The sequence below is a fragment of the Nematolebias whitei genome, chromosome 15 (genome assembly GCF_014905685.2).
Source record: "Nematolebias whitei isolate Nwh7 chromosome 15, NemWhi1, whole genome shotgun sequence".
NCBI lineage: Eukaryota > Metazoa > Chordata > Actinopteri > Cyprinodontiformes > Rivulidae > Nematolebias > Nematolebias whitei.
Window position 1 is genome coordinate 42,831,366 of NC_056512.1, and position 25,518 is coordinate 42,856,883.

Genomic DNA, 25,518 nt, shown 5'->3' on the forward strand with positions numbered 1-25,518 from the left:
CCCCCCCACCACCCACATCAACTCCCAGGTCTTTCTTTTTTTTCCCCCCCCCCCCCCCCCCCCCCCCAGCTTGCCCGCTGTTCCGGCATCAATCAGTTTACAAATTAAGCCCTGGAATTAGCTATATGCCTCTCAAGTTAGCAAGCTAGCGTTTAAATAACTTTGCATAGGCTATTGCCTTGTAAAGATTTACCCAGAACAATAAATCTCTCGTAGAAGTAAAATATATCTGTGTTGATAATGGTATCTTTGTCGTCCTCAATGAAATGCATTGTCTGAAATTTGGGGCATCTTCCCCTTCCAGTATTGGTATCGGCGATAGCCCAAATGTCCAAATCAGTCAGGTTCTACTTTTCACTGTCAGGATGGTTGTATTGTCAGATTCTGTGTTGTCCAGATTGTCTAAAAAACATTTTTTATGGATGAGTTTGCTGCCATAAGTTTATAATGTAGGAACTTTTTTTAAATTGAGTTAAAATGTCACCTCAACACATGACGTATTTTTGTTAGCTTGTGCTTCATCCATCACTTCTGTGAAAATGCTGCTCCTCGTCCAAAGTCTACATGTTGGAAAAACAAACTTATCTCCAGCTAATTAATGCACTTTGAATACACTTTGAATAAAAATGTCTGAGGAGCAATATCCTGCTGCCAGTTTCCACCCAGAGCCACTGAGGGCACTTTGAATTCTGTCCAAAGCAAATCAAGACGGTAATTATCGGTGGAATGTTTTGAAATCGCATCTTGTGAAGCATATTGGGGGCAAAACTTGTGATTAATGGATCTTTCTGACAGATACCAGTCAGTCCGCCTGAGAAAAGGAGTTTGACAAAGAGTTTAAATTAACAAAATTTTTGCTAATAGCATTAGGGGTACATCAAAGCAGCTTTAATCAAGCGAGCCTCGGGCACAAAATGCACGGACCACTGAAAAGGATGAATGAGTATGAATACAGCAATTTTATATTTAAGCTCTCCAAATTCAGAATGGCCTGGCTGTGGGCTTTTAAATGAAACTAAAAGGGCAGGCTGTTCCCTTCGATGAGAAAGTCATTCTTCTTATGGACAAAAAGTTTATTATTCCACAAAGATTCCTAATTCGAGCTCAGGTTTGTGTTTTGTGCTGCAGGTTCACTTTCAGATTGGAAAATACAACAATAGCACGAGAAGGGGAGTTTTGTTCAGATGCGGTGTTCAGCTTTAACCAGCTGGCTACAATTTACAATTCTGTTCACGCAGCCTGCAATAATGAGATGACCTGTTATCAACTTCTGAACAACGTCCCTGGTTGGCAAAGTTATATGGCCTAATTAAGGTATCGCTATAGTATAGCAGGACAATGGAGCATTGATTAATACCACATTGAGTGAGTCACAGGCCTCCACTTTTATTAGATAGACCATAATCAGGTCAGCAGGCCCCAACACACTGAAAAGTGATATTGAGCTCCTCGGATTATCTGATTACAGAGAAATAATCAGATCTTGGATCTGCTACATCTGACTTTAATTAGGCCAGGAGTGAAGATTAGCTGAGATGTGAAGGTGATTGTAAAGGTTGGGGATTGCAGAGCGGCACTTTTTTCCAAGTCTCTGACATAATTAATAGCTCCTGAATGTCAGTATGCGGCTTCTGCTGGCTACTGGCGTTGAGACGGGCACGTATAATTATTACAGGAAACTATAGCTGCACAGAGACGGCTCGAGGCTCGTGGACACTGGAACATTTAGCTGACTAGATTGCCTTTTGGATTTAGTTAAAACGTATTGTCCTGGTGTAATTAATGGTAAAACTGATTGTATCTGTTGTGCTGTATCCTGAAAGCAGAGATAAAAGACAACCCGACATGGAGCGCGGTTGCAAATTCTCTTTCAGCCAACGAGCAGACTGAAGCCAAAAGTATTCTGGCAGATTGTTGCTGTTTGCATCATCCCAGAGAAAATGATCTTTTGGCAGAAGAAGCTGCCTCATGGGAAACACTGAAGTGACGGCGAAGAAAACTGGGAACGGAGGGTGATGGGTGATGGATACAGTACACGGCTGGACCTCACTGCCTGTGTTGTGGAGCAGATGGGCCTCCATGCTGCTCAACCTGGTGTCCCTCGTTTGTCATCTGTTGCTCCAGTCTTCAGAGCCGCAGGAGCGTTTGTATCGTCTCTCCTCGCTGCGTGTTTGGGGGGTGGGGGTGTTCTGACAGAGTCTGGCTAACTGTGGGACTGTTTCCTCCAATGCCAACACTCTTCTGTTGTCTTTGCTTGGAGAGATGCTCTTTGCAGGTTGACATTTATGAAGTGGTTTTTGTTATTTTCTAGAAAAATAAATATCAATGTAGTTTTTTTATGCAAGATGTTATAAATGATTTATTAAATTCATAAACCAAAAGCCATTCCGTATATGGCTGAACAAATTAAGTTTGTCTGATCTTAGTAGAAGAATCTTTTTTTGTGTGTGTGTGAAAACAAACTATCATATTGAGTCAGAGTCTGGTGTTATTATCGCTCCAGCTGTTGCTCTAAATACCAGCCAGCACATGAAAATCTAGTCTGGTCTTAAGGTTTACAGTAGTCCCTCGTTTATCATGGGGGATCCGTACCCTGAAGCCCTGCGATAAGTGAAAAAACGCGAAGTAGGAATAGTAGTACGAGTAGTAAGTAGTAGTTTATTATATATAAAGGCATTTTAAACCCTTCCTAGACTCTTGCAATATTCTAAACAATGTTTCTAAACTCTAAACGCTCTAAAGGAGCACAGAATGTCAGCTCTCTGCCTCCGCTGCTCTCTGCCTGTGCTCTCGGCCACGCCCACTTCTCCGCTGCAGAGCGGAGATCTGACACGCTGCAACAGGAAGCTTCTCCTGCAGCTGTGGGCTGCACACACGTGCAACAGGTGCTAAATATTATTATATATATATAATAATATATATATAAATATTATATATTTAAAATAAAAATGTCATGTCGATCGTGTGTCTCATTCATCAATCAGCCAGTTGTGTCGTGTCCAATCTTACTTTGAAAAACTGCGATAGAGCGAGTCCGTGAAAAACGAACCGCAAAGTAGCGATGGACTACTGTACTGTGAAACACAATACTAGAAACCCAGTGTTCATTATGATGAACAGACTTTAATTTATGCTGTAATTTATAAAGTGGGTTGTAAAAATACTCATCCCTTTTGGTAATCTTTCTCTTTATGATGTAGAATTTAAATAACTTTGAATTTGATTAAAAGCAATAACACAAAAAAATGTTCAAAAGCTTTAACTTCCACCCATCCATCATCTTCCACTTGTTCCGAAGTCTGGTCTCGGGGGCAGCAGCTTGAGCAGGGAGGTCCAGACATCTCTTTCCACAGCCTCTTCCAGCTCTTCTGTTGTAACCCCAAGACGTTCCTAGGCCAACCGAGAAACATAGTCTCTCCAGCGTGTCCTGGGTCTTTCCCGGGGTCTCCTCCCAGTTGTACATGCCCCAACACCTCCCTAGAGAGGCACCCAGGGCGAACCATCTCAACTGGCTCCTCTCGATGTGGAGGAGCAGTGGTTCTACTCCGAGTCTCTCCTGATAACTGAACTTCTCACCCTGTCTCTAAGGGAGAGTCCAGCTACCCTGCAGAGAAAACTCATTTCAACCGCCTGTATCCACAATCTCATGGCGGCTGTGGCTGAGTGGTTAGAGCAGTCGTCCTCCAATGTGAGAGTTGGGGGTTCAAATCCACCAACAGTCACATGCCTAAGTGTCTCTGGGCAAGACACTGAACCCCTCATTGCCTCCGATGTGTGTCCCATTGGTGTACGAGTGTGATGAAACACTGATTAGTCTCTTTAGGATGATTTGTTCAATTAGCTTTGTAGAGCTCTAGTAGAATGCTGTATGAATGGGTAAATGAGGGACAGATTGTTGTGTAAAACGCTTTCAGTGTCTTGAATAGATAGAAAGACGCTATATAAGTGCAGTCCATTTACCATCCATTTACCATTCTTTTGGTCTTTACCCAGAGTTCATGACCATAGGTGAGTGTAGAGACGTAGACTGACTGGTAAACAGAGAGCTTTGCCTTATGGCTGAACTCCCTCTTCACCTCAACAGACCGGTACAGAGTCTGCAATACTGCAGACGCTGCACCAGTCCATCTGCCAATCTCACGCTCCGTTCTTCCCTCACTCGTGAACAAAACCCTGAGATACTTGAACTCCTCCACTTGAGGCAGAACCTCACCCTCGACCTGAACACAGCAATCCACCCTTTTCCAATTGAGGACCATGGCCTCACATCTGGAGGTTATGATTCTCAAAAACTATAACTTGTTTTAAATAATTCTAAAAGACATTGTCACCACATTTAAAACACTTTTTTTAGTTTACTTTTTCTGGAGTGTATTGAAGAATTATAGCTTTTAATCAAATTTAAGATGTTAATTTCCCCAGTAAATTCTGGCTTTAAAGTCATTTTTTCAGTGGACGTGAGAATTGGCAGCCAGTAAGCTACAAATAGGATTTTATAAATGTAGCCATTCTATAAAAAATACAGTCAAACAAAACCTTTAATTTATAATTTTGAATATATCTGTTTAAATGTCAGTTAGAGTCAGAAACATTTCTGTTTGAGAGTCATTTATTGCTCTTAATATCCAAAAGGGGTCGGTGTGTCTTGTGAAATGGGATGCAACATTGATTTTTCATAGTATTTATTAAAATTCAAAACAACAGTATATTCCTCCGTGTGATTATTAAAGTGTGATTGTGGGCTTCCATGACAGCTTCCTCTGTTCTGCCATCTGGAAGGGCTTTGGAGGCGAAGCTGCAGCGCAGGTGAGAGGGAAGGTGAAGCACCTGGAAGTTAAATTCAGTCAAATCAACTTCACCTTTTTACCAAGGTCACCGTGTTCTTTTCTTAAACTCACCTCGGTCTGCTTGAGTACAGAAATTAAACACCAAAATCAGATTAATCTTATTTTATTTCTGCTTCGTTGTTGCGTGTTTCTTTTATTTTACTTTTAAAAGAATGTCTGCCTCTTCTTCTCATGTATAATTTGTTGTAGTTAATATATTTATATGCAAAGCAGTAATTAAAGGAGTGATGAAATGGCTCAGGAAATACAGCGGGCACATTTGTGCACAGTATCATGATGAATAAGATTTATATCACGGAACCAGATGTGCATGGATTTATAATTATGGGAGACAAAAATGCATCCATCTTTGTTTATTTGCTGCTGGCTCTAAGTCTTGTAATCTAATAGTTCACTACAACAATATACAGTATTTATTTATATCTGAAAAGGAATGCTAAATTATTCATGTTTTATATTGATAGATGGGTGTTCATTATAATTTAGTGTTCGTACCTCCGTAGCTCTTCCTTGTTCAGAATCTTCTATTTTTGTATTTTTTTGTGAAGATTTAAAATAAAGCATGCAAGTTATACTCCAACCATCCTCAGTCGGGGGGGGGGGGGTGTTAGGATGCTACATCTGTAGCATCTTAGCTAGCGCGTCTGTATTGTGTGCTGCTAGCTTTGTGCTACGTATTTAAGACAGGAGTTTTTGCTATTAGCAAAATGCTCTTCTATGTCTGGTTTCTGTCTTTGGCTCGCTGTTGTTGTTGCGTGTTTATTGTTTTTGTTTTTGTTTTTTTTGTTTTTGTTTTGTTGACTAGCCATCTTTCCTGTGTATGTCCTAAATAAATTAAAATGTGTTAGTAAATGCCTTTTTTACCTGAAGCATTTTGTATTTTCCCAAAACAAATTATTTGCATATACCAGAATGCTAAATCTTCTGTGGGGAGGTGGGGGGCAGGGTCTGTGCCCCCCCACCACCACCACCACTACAGGCGCTAGGTTTGTCAGCTGTTTCATCCCTTGTGAGTTTGCAGCTATGATCTTAGATCATAAACAAAATTTGCAAAAATCATCGAAAGGATTAGGATTTAGAAGGTTTGGCAAGAAACCCGGATCTTTTTGAAGCTGTAAAGCTTCGACATACTTCAATGTAAAAAACTTGAATGAACCGGGTCACAGAAAGTTGGACTTTGTGTTTGAAGAGGCATTTTGATATAGTTTATTGTTTTTACACTGTCACAGTTTAAAGTTTTATTTTTACAGATGCGTCCAGCTGACAGTTGCTGTCACTCTTACTCGTCTCAAATTTTCAAAGGTTTTGCAAACTCTTCTTACGTTGTGTGTTTTCTCCTCTCCAGCTGACTTACCTGCCTCCCCCGTGGGGAGAGTGCGAGTCCAAAGCTCTGGAGTCGGGCTTCTTTCAGGTCTACAGCGTGACCGCCTGCAGAATCGACTGCGAGACGCGCTACATTGTGGAGAATTGCAACTGCAGGATGGTTCACATGCCTGGTGAGCGCCGCGGCCGATGGTTTATTGAACGTGCATTCATCAACAGAAGTTTTCAGCAAGGCGGCAGGATTTTTTGTGAGATCAACAGCATTGAGAAGCTTATTGATATAAGTCAATACATGTTTAGATGTTTTTATAATGCCAACATCTAAACATGGAATACACAGGTGTGTCTGAGAGGTAATAAAATTGTATATACATTCAGTATGTTCCTCTCAGCATGTTTCATTCATCCACGTTTACGCTTTAAGTTTGCCAAGAAGTTGATGTTTAAACACGAGCACTGAGTCGATACCTCCGTTAACGCGCATTATTAATCCTGTTCGCAGGTGATGCTTCGTACTGCACACCTGAGCAGTACAAAGACTGTGCTGAGCCTGCGCTCGGTGAGTCAACATCAACACACTCCCATGAGTCCAAGTTCACGAACAAATCCTGTGTCAGGATTTATGTATGATTCAGACTGCTGCAAGGGATTAGCATTTTTTTCTGTTGACACTAAGCTTTAAAACTAAACCTGCTTCGTAGATAAAGAATCCTGAATTTTAGGATTTCAACAGCTCAAGTTAAACGTTTAAAAACGCTACAGATCATCTGCAGACGTAAAATGTTAGTAAATGCAAAATGCAAGTGTTTGCAAATCTCATAAACCCAACGTTTATCCACAGTGGAACACAGTTAACGTATGTGGCTAAACTGAGCGATACCATTTTTTGAAAGAAACTAAACTTAACTTTGTATGTGATGGCAACAACTCATCTTTAAAAAGTTGTGACAGTGCAACAGAAGACTGGAATCAAGTGTTATAGATAAGAAACAGCTGGAGGAGCATTTTGCAACCAATGAGGTTAATTTGCAACAGGTCAGTAAGAGGACTGGCTACAAAAAAAGCATTTTAGAGAGGCTGAACCTCTCAGGAGTAAAGATGGGCAGAGGTTCACCAGTTTGGAAAACAAGTTCCTTAAAATTGGAACATTTTCAGAATAATTTTCCTCAGTGGAAAGTTGAGGAGACATTACTTATGGATATGATTCCATAAAAGGAGGCGATCTTTTATCATCTACAATTCATAACATCTATAAAATGCACTGCCTGGTCAAAAAAAAAATGTTGCCACCTGGATTTAACTAAGCAAATAGGTACGAGCCTCCTATTGGATAATTACTGCACGAGCGATTATCTTTCAGCTGCCACAAGTTATTTAACCTCAGCTGGTGAAATGAGTTGCTTCTCATTTCTTAAACAACCATGTGGAAAGACACATCGCGTGATCGTGGAAAAGATGTCCGTCTGTTTGAAAAGGGTCAAATCATTGGCATCAAGCAGAGAAAACATCTAAGGAGATTGAAGAAACTAATAAAATTGTGTTAAGAACTGTCCAACGCATTATTAAAAACTGGAAGGATAGTGGGGACCCATCGTCTTCGAGGAAGAAATGTGGCCAGAAAAAAAAATCCTGCATGATGGTGATCGGCGTTCACTTCAACGTTTGGTGAAATCAAATGGAAGAAAAACAACAGTAGCACTCAGGGCTGTTTAATAGTGAAAGTAAGAACATTTCCACGTGCACGATGTGAAGGAACTCAAGGGATTGGGACTGAACGGCTGTGTAGCCTTAAGAAAACCACTAATCAGTGAGGCTAACTGGAAAAAAAGGCTTAAATTTGCTAGGGAGCATAAAGATCGGACTCTGGAGCAATGGAAGAAGGTCATGTGGTCTGATGAGTCCAGATTTATCCTGTTCCAGAGTGATGGGCGCATCAGGGTAAGAAGAGGCAGGTGAAGTGATGCACCCATCATGCCTAGAGCCTAGTCATCAATATAAGAGCTTGGTGAAAAATTAATGCAACACTGGATGAAATAGATCTTGTGACGTTGCAGAAGTTCATTGAAACAATGACACAGAGAATGCATTCTGTGATCAAAGCTAAAGGCGCTCCAACAAAATATTAGTGGGAACTTTTTTATTCTGGTGGCGACTTTTTTTTTTTTTTTTTTGGCCACGCAGTGTATGTCAAGAATCTGGTGAAATATTTGAGCTCAAAGGACGAGACTGAAAGTCAAAATGGAAGCTTCGGGCCCTCGGGGGCCACTGCATTAAAACAGGTTCAGTTCTGGACATCTCTGCATCGACCCAGGAACACCTCAACAAATCATTGTATGTAAACACAGTTCACAGTGTCATCCACAAATGCTGCATAAAGCAAATCTGAAATTCAAATTTAATTTTTATTTATTTATTTTTTCCTAACACCACATCCTCCATACCAGGGCTTAATCTGAGCCGGCTCCTTCTGGAACAGGATCCGGGGACTCTCTTATTTTGACAGGGTGCGTTCCGGTAACCGTTTGCTTGGATCCAGTAACTCTCAAGCTTACTAATAATAAAGTTATGAACAAAATGGACTGGCTTGAGCAAATAAAACCTATATTGGATATGTAAACTGAAAATAATTACATAAACATTCATTTTAAACACAACAGCTTCCTAATATCACATCAGAGCTGCTCCTTCAAGTAAGCATTTCCACTTCTACCCTTAAAAAAATCTCTGCTCCTAAAAGTTCAGTCATGGGCAATTTAATTAAAAACACAAAACTATAATTAAACAGCACAACTAAACTGCAAATCAGTTCTGCAGTTTAAGTGGGTCGTTAATAAACTTTTGATTATTTATTAAAAATACAATGAGAGAAAAATTTGAAGGCTGATCATGTTACGTGCATCACGTTTCAAAATAACAGATCAAAATGCCGACAACAGTCCAGTTTACTTTCTTTTTTTTGTTAAGTCTTCTCATTGCATAACTAAACAAATAAGAATTGAAGCACATGGTGGCAGTGGAGATGGTCGTCGATGCAGCGGGGGGGTTAGGATAATCGAGAGAAGCGGAGTGTGCTCTATTCACTCAAGGAGAGCTGCTGGTCTTGTTGCTCTCTAAAATAGTTGTTCAATCAAGTGTTTGCAAATGTAGGTAAACGTAGATGTGTAACGACTCGTTGTAATACACCAGAATGAGGGAAATGGCATCTACTTTACTCAAAATGTTCTGGGGCAGGACCCCCAGACACCCCCCCACCCCCACCACCACCACCTTTTGTTTACACACACTGCTCTATACTAAAGAGAAGAGGGACCATCTGGCTTATCAGCACACAGTTCAAAAGCTAGCCTCTCTGATGGTATGGGGGTGCATTACTGCCTGTGGCAGGAGTAGCCTTTTTTAATCTGGAAAGTCTCGATTAATGCAGACATTTTTTTTTAGAACAAAAAAAGCTCTCATTGTCTTTAAAAAAGTACAAATTCTTGGTTTAAACATTTTACTTTTTTACTGTGATTCATTGTGAATAAAATATGGATTAGAAATTAGCAAATTATTTTATTTTGTTTTTTTGTTAAATTTTACACAACATTTCAAGTTTGTTTTTAAATTGGGGTTGTAATAACATTACGATAAAAGCTGCTGCTCTTCTATCCAGATGTTCCCATGATAAACGATGCAGAGGTTTCAGAGTGTTTCCTGCACGACTCGACACCGAAGGATATGATTCCATAAAAGGAGGCGACCTAATATTTCTTCTTGAGTGCGAAGGGCTCATAAAGGCTGCAACCCGTGTCAGAGCTGGCAGGAACTCCAGTGTCAGAGTTTAGTTTTAATGGGCGAGGAGTCAGAAAGATATATCCTGTTTCATGGATTTAGGTACATTTATACGTCCATGTAACAGTTTCCCTCATAAACTTTTATGAAATGTAGGATATTCTAGTTGCTCATCAGGAATTCATCTTTTTATTTTGACTTTTTAGAAACCTGATCCTAAACTTTGCAAAATATATGACTGCAAACGCAGGAGGGACTCATAAATATTAGATTTTAAACTGGGTATGTTACATTTTATGTGAAGTAAATTCCCTGAGATGCTTTTTTAAAAATCCTCCTAAGCTGTATTTATGAAAGACTTTGAAAACGCCCTCTTGTAGAAGTATAACTCGTGAATCTGAAACACAGGGCTCAGTCTGTTGGAGGTGGAGGTTTACATTCACCAAATCATCTGGTTAAAAACAACAGCTTCACTCCGTTCTCCTGCTCAGTGTCTCTCTTCATCCCTAAAAATCTGAAAACCTGCAGAAACTGACTGCAGCATGTCTGATACTTCCAGTTTTCACAAACTATTATTGTAAAACTGACACGAGTAGAAGGATTTCCATCCATCCATTATCTTTACCCGCTTCTTCCTTTTCGGGTTGCGGGTTTCACTGGTGCCCATATTCAGCAGTCACTGTGCGAGAGGCAGGGGACACCCTGGACAGGTCTCCAGTCCATCGCAGGGACACATAGAGACAAATGAGACAAACAACCATTCACTCTTTCTCTCACACCTAGGGACAATTTAGAGTTACCAATCAGCCTAACATGCGTGTTTCTGTCCTGTGGGAGGAAACTGGAGAAAACCCATGCATGCACGGAGAGAACATGCAAACTCCACCCAGAAAAATCCCCAGGCTGGGATTTGAACCAGTGACCTTCTACCTGATAGGCAGCAGTTCTACCAACTGATCCACCATGACGCCCTGTTTATTTGTTTGTCAAACCTCAAAATAATAATAATAATAATAATAATGTGCATAGTCGCAAGCTCAGAGTATGTGTTGTGAATAGGCCTGTCACGATAAAAAAAATTTCTGGGCAATTAATTGTCTCAGAAAATATTGCGATGAACGATAATATTGTTTGAAATTTGACAATAATTAGTAATTATTGTCAAATTTAAAAAGAAATGTTGGTTAATTTCTGCATGTAGTACCTTTTTTGTTGACCACCGGATGACACTATAAGACTGTTTGAACCGAAGGATGGATAGTGAGGGAGCGAGCAGCGTGTCTCTTTAAGAAAAATGGGAGGGAGGCCCCTTGACGTGACATGGGCTCGTTCCTCTTTTCCGGTTCTCAAAATGGCGGACGCTCAGTGTGGTTTGAGCTCTTGAGCATAGCATTTTTCACACAAAGCTTTAAATACAAAAAATCAGTAAACAAGTTTTCAGCTTCTTTTAACAGAGAAAAACAACTTTTTACACAAAGGCACGGGTTTCAACTGTGAATTTTGAAGCTTCAACAAGGCGGAGTTTTTTTTCCCGAGGTCGGCCTGTTAGCTTAGCTCGTAGCTTAGCTTCTTAGCTTAGCTGCTTTTAACGATCCAAAAACGCGATTTTGGATCGTTAAAATGGATTTTAAAGAGAAATGGAGGGGTCAGTGAAGAGCACCGGAGTTGAGCCTTTTGTCGTCCAGTGTCTTCAGTAGAAAGAGAGACGAAGAAACGATAAAGCCGATAAATGAAAGAGGTTGATAACTTTCATTTATTATGCGATTAATTGATTTATTGTTTATTGCGTCAGGCCTAGTTGTGAATGAGTCTCAGCTACTACCACTACAACCTTTAGTTGAATGTCTGTACAGTTAGCTGAGATGGTCTTTTTTTGTCAGCTACAGTTGCTTAGCTATGGCTACTGTCTTGAATCAGCGACTCCTATCGTCAGTCAGTTGTAGATGTTTTTATCCGGAGGTTACTTTATGAAAGTTTCATTAAAAGTCCCGTGGTTTCTATTTTGAAAACGGACGAACACACAAAACATCTCCCGCCGTCACCTTTTGGGGGCGGGTGATAAAAACGTTCTTGTACCTGATTGCTGATTATCGTAGCGTCGTCTTGCAGTTGCTACACCGTTCTTATTACAAACAGATGCTAAACATTTTGTCTCTACTGATAATTTCAAACCTCAAAATTAAAATTTAAGATGTCCTTTAAGATTCTGTGCACAGAAGAAGAAGCCAGGTCCAAAATGAGTGCCTCCACCAAACAATAATAAACTAAAAACATCCCTGCAAAATATTTATTGTTGCGAGGTTACAGACATAAGGGCTTTAAGTTTTGTCTGGTAAATACTGAAGGATCATACTCGCTTCGTTACTAATTCTTTTACCTGATGTGCTTTTATAACGATTAAAAGCTGATTTCCAGTAAAAGCACACAAAGAAATAATGATCACAAGGAGTCCTCAGTGATTTTTAACCTTTATCAAGCTCAGCTCAGGCTCGACATCATTAGTGCAACTTTCTCCACTCAGAGTGATTTTCCCGCTCAGCCTCCAGACCTCCCACCCATCAGTAAATTATTTCAGGAAAACCAGAATAGTCACCAAAAAAAAAAAAAAAAACCTGTAGCCAAGAGCAACTAAAGCTTCAGGCAATCAGCATGAAAGCTGTGGACTCCCACACCTTCAGGACGTTCTGTGTAACTCGATATGACATTAGCATGGACTCGGAGAGACGAGCTGCAGGAAGGCACAGGGCTTCATTTCAGGACTGCTCTTTTTATGTAATTGGTTTCATTTTTGGGGGAACTGTAAAGCTTTCACAATCCCAACACACACACACACACACACACACGTTGCTCAGCTTGGATCATGAAATGTAAATAAAATCTCGTTCAAACTCAAAGTGCCAATTTGTCCCACCCACCAACGCTCCACATGCCAGTTTGATTGCTTTTTTTTTATCCTCTCTTTGACTCTGTAGCTGTTTGAGACACACATGAAATCCTTTTATAAATATTGTTGCTTGCTTAGCTTTTTTATAAGCAAAAAGCAACACGATTCAATATGGCCGCCACTGCCAACTGACCTTAATAAACACAATAATGGCTATAACTCTGCCAACTTTACAGTTATTAACCAAATATTTGGTGTATTACCTGAGCATCATCTCAGATTGTACATTTGTATATTAAACTTTGATGATAAAGCTTGGTGTCAAACCTGTCTGTTAGCAAAATATGTCATGCACCAGCCTTTTGATCCTATTGAAATTGTCAGAAGGTTATCGTTGGTTGTGCAACTAAAACTCATTCACATCTGGAGTCAACTCGTTTTACACGTGGCTGCCGCAGCTATTTAATAGTAGCCAAAGCAGAAATGGCAATAATTAAGACAGCTGTTCAAAAATTGAGCTAAAGTTTGGTGTGGTGAAACTTTACAACTAGAGAAAATGTGTTTCCTGTGAAAATGCAGTTTGCTGAAGAACTTGCTGAAAAACTGCTGAATTTTGGGAAAAGCATGCTGAAATTTAGCTGAAATGGAAGAACAAGCCTACGTTTGCAGAAGAAACTATAAAGAACACATAGTTGCTAAATTTGGTTTAAATAAGCAGAAACGAGCAACAAAATTAGTTTAGAAAAAAGGCTGAAATTAGCAACAACAAAAAAAATAGCTGAAAAGGCAGAAAGAAGCTTAAATTACCAGAAGGAAGTTGAGATGGCACAATTGTGCCCAATTAGGCTGAAAGAAGCAGAAATGAACACAGAAAGTGGAAATTATCTGAATAATTTTTGAATAAGAGCAGAAATGAGCCAAAAAAAAAAAAAAAAAAACAGCTCAATGGTAGCTGAATTAGCAGAAAAAGCCGAAACTTGAATGGATAAGCTGAAAGTAGCATAACGAGCTGAAATTAGCAGAAAGAAATTAGAAGAAGCACAAAAATGTTGTAGTTGGCAGAAATAATCTGAAAGGAGCATAAAACAACTGAAATAAAACAGCTGAAAGTAGCTGTTTTTTTTTTATTTGCAGAAAGAAGCTGAAAGAAGCTGAAGAAGAACAAAATGTGAAAGGAGCATTAAAAGGTTGTGAACAGATCTAAAGATCTGAAGGATGTAAAATGAGATCAACTCATTTTCTATGAGAGAAAAGGTGGAAGGAAAGGCTAAATGTTTCAAAAAGCTAAAGTTGCACCAATACCAAATGTCATAGAAGGATTATCCTGAAAGAGCTGAACGTTTTGATTTATGTTAAAGTTCATGCTCAGTTATCCAGGGAAAACCCCAACAAAGGTAAGTCAGGTCTTCTGGACGGTTTCTTTGTGTTGAAACGTTTCATCCAAAAGACTTCATGTGTCCAAGGATCCACAACAAACTCAGTCCCATCAGCAGAACACACATTTTCTACCTGGATTATTGAGCATGAACTTTGACCACTTTGGCCATGGCTGCCTCAGAGGAGGCGACAGGGGAGAGGGTGGACTCCAGAAACCATCTTGTCACCATCAAGCTGGCTGGCCCACCATGTGAGTGTGTGAAACACTTCAACAAAAATAAACCATCCAGAAGACCCGACTTAATTTAGTTGGGTTTTGGTTTATGATTTGTTGAAATAGCACAACAACTGTGGAACGAGAAAGATGCTAAAACGCGTATGGAAGGAAAGATCGCAACAGTGTGAACGCTTCTTGAACATTCACACTATTAACGGTTTGCTAAACCTGAGTTCAATAAGGAGGAAATGTAAAAGTGTAATTTGTTGGTGCAGATTTAAGCAGGTGGCAGAACGGGTGTAAGAGTTGGACGAAGGTGAGAGGTTTAGACAAAGAATCGGTCGTTTAAATGCACCGAGCCGTGCTCCTTTGAATCCAATAACATCACATTTGAATAGAAATAAGAGACCACTGTGAGGCCATATTGGATTTCCCCCTCCGTTACGTGACTGCGCGGCCCCGCCAGCTATTATTTCACCGTGGGGGGATCTGTGCCTCCTGCTCTGTGATCTGCAGCTCCGGTGAGACGCGAGCCTGAAAGCATTAACCTTTTTCTCCTACATTCTTAGAATAACCAGTTTCCACACGGATTTTTAAATGTAGGGATTTAAAAACTGTAAAGGAGAAGGGGTTTTGTCGGGTAATGAGGTCCATTTAAATTTTTATCAAATATTCTGACTTTTTAGAAGAGCACTGAGCTGTCTCAGAGCTTTCAACAGATCCAAAAGGCCCACGTCGCCTAAAATTACCATCACTGCTGACAAAGTGTTGGTGTGCAATAGAAGGCTGCGGGCGTCACGCAAGATTATTCTGAACATTTCTTTCTTGAACTGCCAAAGCAGAGCCTTGAATAGAGCTTTTTGCTGCAGGATTTAGTCGCCGTCGGGGCGAAGGCTGCTTCTCTGATGCTGCTCCGGGGCGTGTTTGTGCTTGCAGCGTTACATCCTCTGCAGCGCTGACCGTGACGTGCGCTGTCATCAGGGTTTCTATAGAGTGAACGTGTACACGACGTGAGACGCCGTGGAAATGGGGCACCAGTCCAAGCAGTCGCCTTCTGCATGGTTTTATGTGTGACCTTTGTATTCAGGTGGAACACAAGAAGAAAGTGTCAAATCCACTTCGCTCTGACGTTCTCGAGGCTGGAACACGCAGAAGCTTCAGACATGCGTCTTCGTGTTCATCAGTAGTAAAAATTAATTCATGCACAGCTGGCACTGATAAAAACGTGGCTCATCAAAACTAGTCAGCGAGGCTGAAGTCTCGATACGGAATCAAATGTTGTTATTTAAAGTTTTATTTCACTGTCGGGTTGCTGAGCTGAGAAAGAGAAACAAGAAACCATAATTTACTGCAATTAGATGCAATTTATAATGATTTTAAATATCAGCTATATAACAGTTTAATGGGTTTTTAATTTGTGTGAAATGATTGAGTCAGAAAATGCTGGAGAAAACAATCTGCTCAGTTCTTTTGATTTCTGATGAACCTGATGGAAACCTGGCGTGTGGGTCAAAGTTTAAAATAATACAAGTATAATTTTAGATGCACACCGTTCATCATCTGTGTGTGTTTTGCTCTTTAAGGCGGTGTCTCACTGGGCTGTGCCTGAGGGACTCTCCAGATGTTTGCAGTGGTTCTCAACATCCTGTCCTGAGACAAATTTTCTCTCAAAATAGTCCGAGTCATTGTGAGTGATCTAAAAATTGTCTGAAGAGCTTCAGGTGCATGATGACGCCTACACAGGAGATCTACGCAGACAGAAAACAGCTTACGTTAATGTTCAGGTCTAACAACCACCTTGATGAAAAATATTTAATCAAAAAGGTCAAAGTACGTTGTATGTAGTGCCCTCCAGTGTATCAAATCATAGATTTGTGTGCTTGTCAATGCGAGCGGAGGTGGACGCCAAAAATATAGAGCATGACCGATATATTGGTAGGGCCGATAAGTACCAATATAGACATTTGGGGATCTATCGGAATCGGTGGTAATTGTCACGCTATGCGCCGATATAAGCACTTATAATTTTCACCCATAAAATACTGGAAACCAGCCGTAATTGGACAGTGTGTCCAGCAGAGGGCGCCTGAAGACTACTTTCAAGTAATTCAGGTTCAGTTTCACATTCAGCACAGATGAAGCAGAGAGCAATACTGTGTAGCATATTTTTGCTGAACAGAGCATGGTACGTTTATTTTAAAGATCTTTAAAACCAATCAACAATTTTCTTCAATCCTCCAACCCGCTTCTTATTAGCTACGTGCCTCACAAGTTAGCAAGCTAAGGTTTAGCGTAGGCTATTGCCATGTAAAACTTTATTCAGTACAACAAATCTAACAAAGAGGTAAATATATTTCAGTGTTAGTAATGTTATCTTTGTCGTCCCCAATTAAATGCATTTTTTGTCCGAAGGAAAAAAAATGCTGCTGCGGTCAATACTAATTATACCTTCACCATACGTGACTGACTGTTAAAACAATGAACAGAGAAGGACGTTTCTTTGTCTAATTTATATTTTTGTAACACACTTGATAACTTTATGGTGAATAGTGGATAGAAAATAACGCACGTTAGAAAGACTGTTTTTATGACCACTTGTAAATCTAGACTGGGACTAGATATAGAGTGGATCTGATTAGCTTAGCTTCATGGTTGCTAACAGCCGCGCTAAATAAACAAGCCCCGCTTCACTCGCTGTTTACGTTGATTCCTGGGGGTGGACAAAGCTTTAAAAAAGCAGCCATTACCAGTATATCGGTTAGGCATTTGCCTTCCCCTCCCAATACTGGTATCAGCAATAACCAAAATTTCCATATTGGTCGGGCTCTAAAAAAAAGTGCGTGGCCACGAATGCAGTTATGCAAGTTGTGTATATTAAAATAAGCCGTGGTTTTAACAAATTAACTGTTCAGAATGTGGGTGTGTGGCTTGCTCGCTACTTGGTTTAAATTTTAAAAAATAGTTCTTGGAATTATCCCACAATTTTGCACCTCCAACACAGCCCAGTTTGATACCACTTGATTTGACATTCGCTAAGTTTTGTACTTCCTGTCTGTGAAATTTGTTGCAGTTTTTTTTTTTTATCCTAACATGCTGGTTTAATAAATTGATCATTGTCTGGTTTAATTTTCAAACTACTCCTCTCTTGACCTTTTCTGTTGTATTTTAGCATCGCATCTCGGCAGCGCTAAACGAAAGGTTTTGTTTTCACAGTCTGGTAGTAATTGTGTCAAAGATAAAGGCCTTACTAAAATTCAAACTTTTTTAAACCAATATTCTTAACCACATTGAGTTTTACATCATAAATTATTAAATAAAACAAAGAAATTGAAATAAATATTTTCCAGCCTTAACCCTGGTTGAGCCAGGCTGTATGCCATGAAGGAACTAAGACTTAATTCATATTTACAATTCTTCCTAATTTTTTCGTCATCTTCATCCCGTCCATCCACATTTCACGTCCCCCGCACAATTTTCCTCTCCTCCGTGTCTCCATTCCCTTTTCCCTGTGAAAGCCAAACTGTCTGCTGTGGAGAGCAGCAGCTGCATGTGCAGGACGCCGTGCAACACGACCCGCTACAACAAAGAGTTATCCATGGTCAAAATCCCCAGCAAGACCTCGGCGCGCTACCTGCAGAAGAAGTTCAACAAGTCGGAGAAGTATATCACGTGAGTAAAAGATGTGTTCATGTCCACCGCTGTGTCCGTGTTCGTCTTCAGTTGTTTCAGACAAGGTGGCGACCATAGGCCAAGATTTCACTGTAACGTTTTTATTTATAATGACATTTACGCTCAGAGTTTAAATTAAAATTCAGTGGCAAGTACAGAAGATAAATCAAAATAATATGGGCTGGTTATCAGCTCACGTTCACACCGCAGGCAGATCTGGCTCAAATCTGTTTTTTTTTAGGACGTGACAAATTTGGATCGATTGTGGATTGATAAGTTTTCAGAATCAGTTTTATTGTCATTGCACCCAAGTGCAACAAAATTACATTTCAGTACAGCCCATCTGAGAGAAACAAACAAATAAACAAGCACGAGGAGACGGAGGTGACTGATGCCGCCGGCATCGAGAGGCGCAGCCCTTTTTTCAGATAAGGAAAGAAACACGAGGGGGAGTGGAGGTGTATAAAAAATCTCGGACTGTGTCCCACACCGAACACAATGTGAAAGTTGCAAAAAATTGACCTCGGCAACAGCAACATACTGATGACATCATCATACAGTTACAGTATGTATGAGGAGGCCGATGAGGGCAGAGCGTTGTCCGTGGACACTGCCACAAAGTTCCGTAGTCCTGATAAAGATGGCTCAGTGTCTATCAACTCATCTCTGATACAGATCCACAGATGTCATCGGGAGGGGAGTGAAAACCGTCTGCCCTCGTTGAGAGCAAGCAGGAAAACATTCGATATTGATTCCAACGTCGAACAGTCGTGGATCACCTCACGTTTTCAGCTACAGAAGTCCAGCTGCTTTCTTGCTTTTTTTGTTTTGTTTTGTTTTTGTTTCCCTGCTCCAACACCTGATTCAGTGATTTAATTACCTCCTCATGTGCTGCAGAAGCCTGTTAGTCACGCATTCATTCAAACCAGGTGTGTGAAAGCAGAGAAACAACTAAAACATGCAGGATGGTGTTCCTCAAGGACCGTGGTTGGGAACCACCGGAAAGGCACTGCAGGCAAACGCAACCCAAATATGATTATTTTTGCACATATGCAGCTCGTATCAGATGTTTTTAATGACGGTCTGAATGACGGTCAACAACAGATCCAAACCTTTTTCATTTGTGGTTCTAAATCAGATCTGTATCCAATGTTTTTCAAAGAGACTGCTGTCTGGACGGTCATGTCTCATTTCATCCAGGAGGTAGGGGTGAGCGAATCGTTCCAGGTATTGATGATAATGATTTCAGCCACGGGCAGCACGGTGGCGCAACTGGTAGAGCTGCTGCCTCTCAGCGAGCAAGCCAAATCCCAGTCCGGGGGCCTTTCTGGGTGGAGTTTGCATGTTCTCTCCGTGCACTGTCTTTACTGCTTAGTGGGGAAGACAGTTTGCTTGGGACTTCTCAGACCGATGAAGCCCTTCGGATGGAGGGCGAAACATCTCTCAACAAAAAAAAACGAAACTGTCCAGATGACCTGACTGAACATTGTTGGATTTTTTTACCTGGATGATCGAGCATGAACCTTCTTCAGGTTCACACTGAAACCTGTTGGAGGCGGCATTTTAACGCTGCGCGACAAAAATCAGATTTGAACCGAAAAAAACTGGAATTCAGCATCAGGACCTGCGGCGTGAACGTATCCTTCGAGGCTTAAAACAAGCAACTTTAGCCTTGATCTAACGGTCAAAGGAACTCGATATTTAAATGTTCTTACCGTGATATGAAGCTTTTAGTGGAAGAACCGTTTTCTCATGCATGATTTTCCTAAATGTTTTCTGTTAAACCAGGAAATCATTTTTATTGTTCTTGTTTTGGTGATTTTAAGAGAGCAGTAAAAAGAATTGCTGGTGAAAGTAAACAGCAGATTGTTGATTCTGCTCAGTTCTGAATACCTGGAGGCTTTTTCCTGACTGAGATGAGCTCCAGCTACAAGCTTCCTCTCCACCCACACTGACCCTGTTCCTAATTGGCTTCCTTGCCAAGCGATTACCTGATGTGAGATTCATTAGAGCAAATCTGCATCTTTCTTCTCTTCGCAGAGACAACATCTTGGTGCTGGATGTGTTCTTTGAAGCTCTGAACTACGAGACCATCGAGCAGAAAAAAGCCTACGAGGTGGCAGGTTTACTGGGTACGTCCGCCTCATGCTCATATTAGACGTCAACTGTAATAATCGTGTTAAAATGTAGCAGAAAATGTTGAAAACGGTTTAAACGTGGCAGTTTGGGCTCGTTAAAAATATAAATTGGACACTTAAGTTTTTTCCTTCGCTCTGTCGTGTTAAAGTTTTGTGCACGTTAGTGTTTAAAACAATCCTCCATTCTTCTACAGTCCATGTCATGTGTGTTAAAACAGTCATAGATGATTGAGTGGATGATGTTTTTGCACGTGTTTGTGGGTGTCCATTATGAACATATCTCTAGAACCTCTGGACAGAACATGATCATGAATTCTTCTAAAACGGGTTCAATTTTGGAGTCAACCAAATTCAAAATGCTCGCCACAGTCAGCTGGCCTTGAAAAACACAAAAACAGCTAGAGCCCCGTCAAGTGTACGGATGTTGATGAATCTCAGACTACAGTTTTGTGTGGTAGTAGCTGAGACTGCCTCCCCAACACATTCTGAGCACCCACGCTCTGGCTCTTTAAAATCTTTTTCACTATCGGAGTCCACTCTGTTTGTGTGTTAGCTAAAAAAATATCTTCAACCACAGGATACATTTTAATTAGATTGTCAGGAAATAGTGGGGTGGTGCAGAGGCTAGAGAAGGTGAACATGCGATCAGAAGGTCGCCAGTTCAACTCCCCGGACCGGCATCGAAATGTGGGTATTAAAGGTGAAGCACCCACACCTGTCTCCACCCTCGTTTGCACCAATCTGGGCCCTTGAGCTCTTAACCCCACCATCTGCTCTCCCGGGCGCCCCAGATGACACCCCCCCCCCCCCCCCGCTCCACAAAGAGGGCTGTGGTAGCTCTGCGGTTGTGTCACGATGGGCGTTTGGCGTAAAAACAATTACAATTTACAGTCGACTACAGTTCAGTCAACTTCACATATGCTGAGCTAAGGTTTGGTGTGGTTGTAGCTGAGAGTCATCACCAACACATACTGTGAGGGCCAACAGAATGGGCAACAAGTTTGGTTTAAACTTTGAGGGTGTCGGTGTTTCAGGTTAAGAGAAACATCAGATCAGTTCTGGGTTATCCCATGTTTATCACTTTATTGTATGCTGATTGAAGCTCATTTTATAAAAAATTAATTAATTAAAATCCTCCTTTTATACAGTTCCTGTTTTTCATTTATGCTTATTAATAAATGGATCTGGATCCATCTTTGCAGCACAGATTCTTTGCATTCTGCCTCATCCCAAGCAACAAAAACTTAAAAGCACGACGGCTCAGTGGTTAGCACTGTAGCCTCACAGCAAGAATGTTCCTGGGTTCAATCCCCAGTTGGACCTGGGGTCTTCCTGTGTGACGTTTGCATGTTCTTCTCATGCTTGCGTGGGTTTTCTCCTGGTGCTCCGGTTTCCTCCCACAGACTAAAAACATGCATGTTGGGCTGCCTTCAGGTCCAGGACTCCCTTGCAAAAGATCTGTGGTCTCGGTGGGATTTACCTGGTTAAATAAATGTAAATAAGTAAATAAAAGTCCTAACATCGAGTAACGGTTCATCCAGGTTTATTTCTTCTTATTTGTGACTGTGTGTTTTTTTACAGGTGATATTGGAGGACAGATGGGTTTGTTCATCGGCGCGAGCATCCTCACCATCTTAGAGCTCTTTGATTACGCTTATGAGGTCAGTGTTTGAACTTTTCCACGCACGTCGCCTCCTGACAGATTCTCACAACACGTGTCTCCAGGAAACTGTTGGATTTTAAATTATGGACCGGCATGTTGATGCATCTGCATTTTACTAACAAATAAACGATCCGAGCATTTAGTCTGGCTACAAAGTCAGCTGCAGTTTTATTTTTTTTAAACGTTCTTGAGTTGTGGCTTTTTGCTGTTTTTTCTGAGAAGAGCTAAAGCCCCGAACACAAGGCCAGCTGATAATAGAAACTGATGCTAAGAGCAGATAAGAGCTGAGGGAGAACATCAACTGTGATTTTTACTTTTCCATTTACCGACTCTCGACTGCATGTTCCATTTTTTTTTAAGTTTCTTGTGCAGCTTTCAGCTCCACGTGGTTCTGCTAAACACGTAATAGACTTCACTTGTGTTTTCAGAAATTCAGAGAAAAAGTAATGGTTGATTTAAAAAAATGTATATACATTTTTCCCCCCGTTTAATTTAATGACCATAATGGAGTAATGGGCATAACGAACCTTTAGGCTGCCAACCAAATCGTTTCCTGGGCTACCTTTAAGAGCCGTTCAGAGGGTTTCACGCTGGAGCGTAATGGCCCAGTTTGTTGCTCCATGTGTCTCCAGTTTGGCTTTGCGACCTTTACTGTCTGTAACAACAAGAGAAAATCTTCTGTTAGAAACAGAACAAAAGCTTCAGACTTATTTTCTGATCTGCAGGTGGTGAAAGACAGACTGCTGGACTTACTGAGCAGAGAGGAGGAGGACGAGAGTCACGCAGAGGAGGTGGTAAGAGCTTATTGTTTCCAACATCTGCAGTGAAAAATCTGTGTACGTTTTAAAATCTGCTCTAAGTTTAAATAAAGTTCGTCTTTTCTCATACCTTAATGAAGTGTTTGTTGAGCTGTTCCATAGCATTCTGACAGAAAGAGCTCCTCTCGAATAAAATAAGTAGCAACAATACTTTTAAACAAAGTATGGTTATTTTTATGAACATAAACTGTAGCTTCAATTCAATTCACTTTATTTCTACGTTGAAGAATCATGCGCTGAAATGCTCTAAGGAACATTCTAAGGAACGTTCAGCAGCTTTTGTTGAATCTTCGCTTCGTCGCAGTCTCCCGTCCTGAGCAAGCACAAAGGAGACAGTGGAAAGGAAAAACTCCCTTTTAACAAGAAGAAACCTCCAGCTCAGGACGAGCGGCCATCTTATTCAACCGTCTGGGTTTGAGAGGAACAGGAAGGAGAACCAGACACAGAATGGCAGGTCCAGGTGAACTTTCTATTGGAGGAAAAACTAATAAAAAATACATGTTAGAGATATAAACAATTACAAATACAAACTATTCATTTGAGGAAATGTGCTCAGCCTGTCCTCCAGTAGTCTAAGCTTATAGCAGCATAACTAAGGGGTACCTCAGGAAACCAAGCTAACCCTAACTATAGGATTTATCAAAAAGGAAAGTCAAATTAATGTCATCAGAATTGTTGGAGGCAAATGTGGCAGCAAACTTTATTTGAGGACAAACTTATTTAACAGTGTAAAGATTAATATCTGCTGTTGTGTGCATGAGATTTACAGTAATTGACATTGTGGGGTTTTAAGGATGTTTGGCTCTAGTGGCCATCTTGATAAGGGTTGAGTACAAAAGTTGATCAGTTGTAGATGCCAACTCAAATTAACGAAACTGAAAGTTTAGACAAAGTTTAGTTGTTCTTTGCTCATTGAAATGTTCACGGCTGCAGCACGAGTCCAAAGTACATTTGTGAAGAGGACAATTGTAAATACCCCAGTCTGTCTTGTGAGCTGAAAACTTGGACAATAATCCACGTGCCGACTTCCATCCCGGTGCATTTTAACAATAAAGGTGGTTTTTTTTGGTAGAATTGTGACTGAGCTGATGCTCCAAACAAACAAAGTTTAGGATTTTAGTAGAAGTTGTGAGATTTCAGCTTTATTTTATTTTATTTTTTAAGTTCACTTTTTGCTTTTTAAAACTTTAAAAGGTCACAAAACAAAAAGCAAATGGCAGCTTTTGCCTTAAAATGTGAACAGGTTTTTTTTTATGTCAAATTCTTTCTAGTCAGTCAAACAAAAATTCAGAGTCGTGCCGACAAAACTTTGAATTCTTCGTGTATTAAGTGCTTGTGCTTTCATGCACACGTGTAAGAGCTGCCGTGCTTACGTGTTCGCTTCAGCTCCGGCACTTAAAGTTTGTAAAAGTCTTTATAAGTTGTATGAATATCGTTTCTTTGACTTTCAGAGTTCCTGCGACCCAGTGGCGAACCACTCAGAATCCATCAGCCACACCGTGACAGTCCCCCTCCAGACAACTCTGGGCACCCTGGAGGAGATCGCCTGCTGAAGACCCCCCTCCCCGAACTCAGCAGCTGCCTCCACCAGGTTGAGCATCCTTTACGGAGTCCTGCAGGACCTATGGGGGCGGGGAGGAGGACAGGAGCAGGGGTTGGGCTGAGGACAGCGCTGCTCTGTCACACCCTTCTGTCTGAGGCGCTAATGGGGATTAAAGACGTGTCGAATGGATTAATCAGTCACCCAGCTCCGTTCTGCAGAGGGAGGGCGGCCTCTGCTGTGACGGACCCTCGCTGAGTTCTTTCCTCAAATATGCACAAAGAATATTAAAGACTGGGAGGGACAGCTGTCCTGTGCAGAATAAATATGTAAAAATAATCCACACTCGTACGTCTCTCACTGCCAAATTAGCTGTAAAAAAGAAACTGGTCTCCAGACTGCATGCGTCGATCTGTGTCGCTCTCTTTGCTCATGCTGGACTGCAGCGCTGCTTTACTCTGTGTGTGTGTGTGTGTGTGTGTGTGTGCGCCATTTGTCTCTTTATCTGCAGAGCGAGCCCGCTGAGATACCAACCCTTCGAATGTACAGATTGAACAGTTAAGCACTGTTCAGGCTGCTGGGAAGCTAAAGATCGTTGGATCGTTTTTATGGCGTGTAAGCGTTATTGTGAGGAAAAAATCTAAAGACCTGCACACGTTTGATTTTATTTTTCCAGCTGCCATGTTTAGGGTAGTCGTTGAACCGGATGTCAGGTTTGCTTCGTGACTCCTGTGGTGCTAAGCTGTAACTTACAGACATCACGGTGAGGATGTCAGACCCTCCCTGTTAATTTATGGGCGTAAATGAGTGACTTGAGGCTGCCGCACCTCAGCAGAGCACTCAGCTAATTGAGACCGAGTCTGGATTTATCTGCTTGCCAAACAGCAAGTTATGTACACAACTGTTGTTCTGCTAATCCATTACTTCATTAAGAAAATGTCAGGGCGGCATTCTGAGAAGCCATCATCATTTTGTCAAGTATTTGTTGTTTTACCAAAACAACCCCCATGTTCGACGGTTTTCATTTAAATAAGAATATGAAGGATGTTTATTAGCATTTAATTATTCTCTTGAGTTGGCTGCTTTACGATGTAAATATTTATTTTTTCACACAAAACGGGTACAACTGGTAGCACTTTGGATTAGCTGAATGTCACACTAAAAATGGAGACACTGAGCACCTCACACCTTCTTCAAGACCCGACTGAACGTGTGTTGCAAACGACTCGACACCAAAAGCTTCTGAGAGACTCTTTAGACAATTTAGCGTC

The 25,518-nt window shown here is 41.0% G+C and overlaps 1 protein-coding gene across 1 annotated transcript in view; it reads left to right on the forward strand.

Moving 5' to 3' along the window:
* Positions 1-24,447, forward strand: part of asic2 (acid-sensing (proton-gated) ion channel 2) — a 183,439-nt gene extending 158,992 nt beyond the window's left edge. The window contains exons 4-10 of the mRNA XM_037689234.1: positions 6,193-6,343; positions 6,673-6,729; positions 17,935-18,088; positions 20,129-20,220; positions 21,808-21,887; positions 22,615-22,683; positions 24,159-24,447. Of these exons, the coding sequence (XP_037545162.1) occupies positions 6,193-6,343; positions 6,673-6,729; positions 17,935-18,088; positions 20,129-20,220; positions 21,808-21,887; positions 22,615-22,683; positions 24,159-24,260 (705 nt within the window). The 3' untranslated portion in view covers positions 24,261-24,447. The remainder of the gene's footprint in view (positions 1-6,192; positions 6,344-6,672; positions 6,730-17,934; positions 18,089-20,128; positions 20,221-21,807; positions 21,888-22,614; positions 22,684-24,158) is intronic.
* The last annotated feature ends 1,071 nt before the right edge of the window (positions 24,448-25,518 follow it).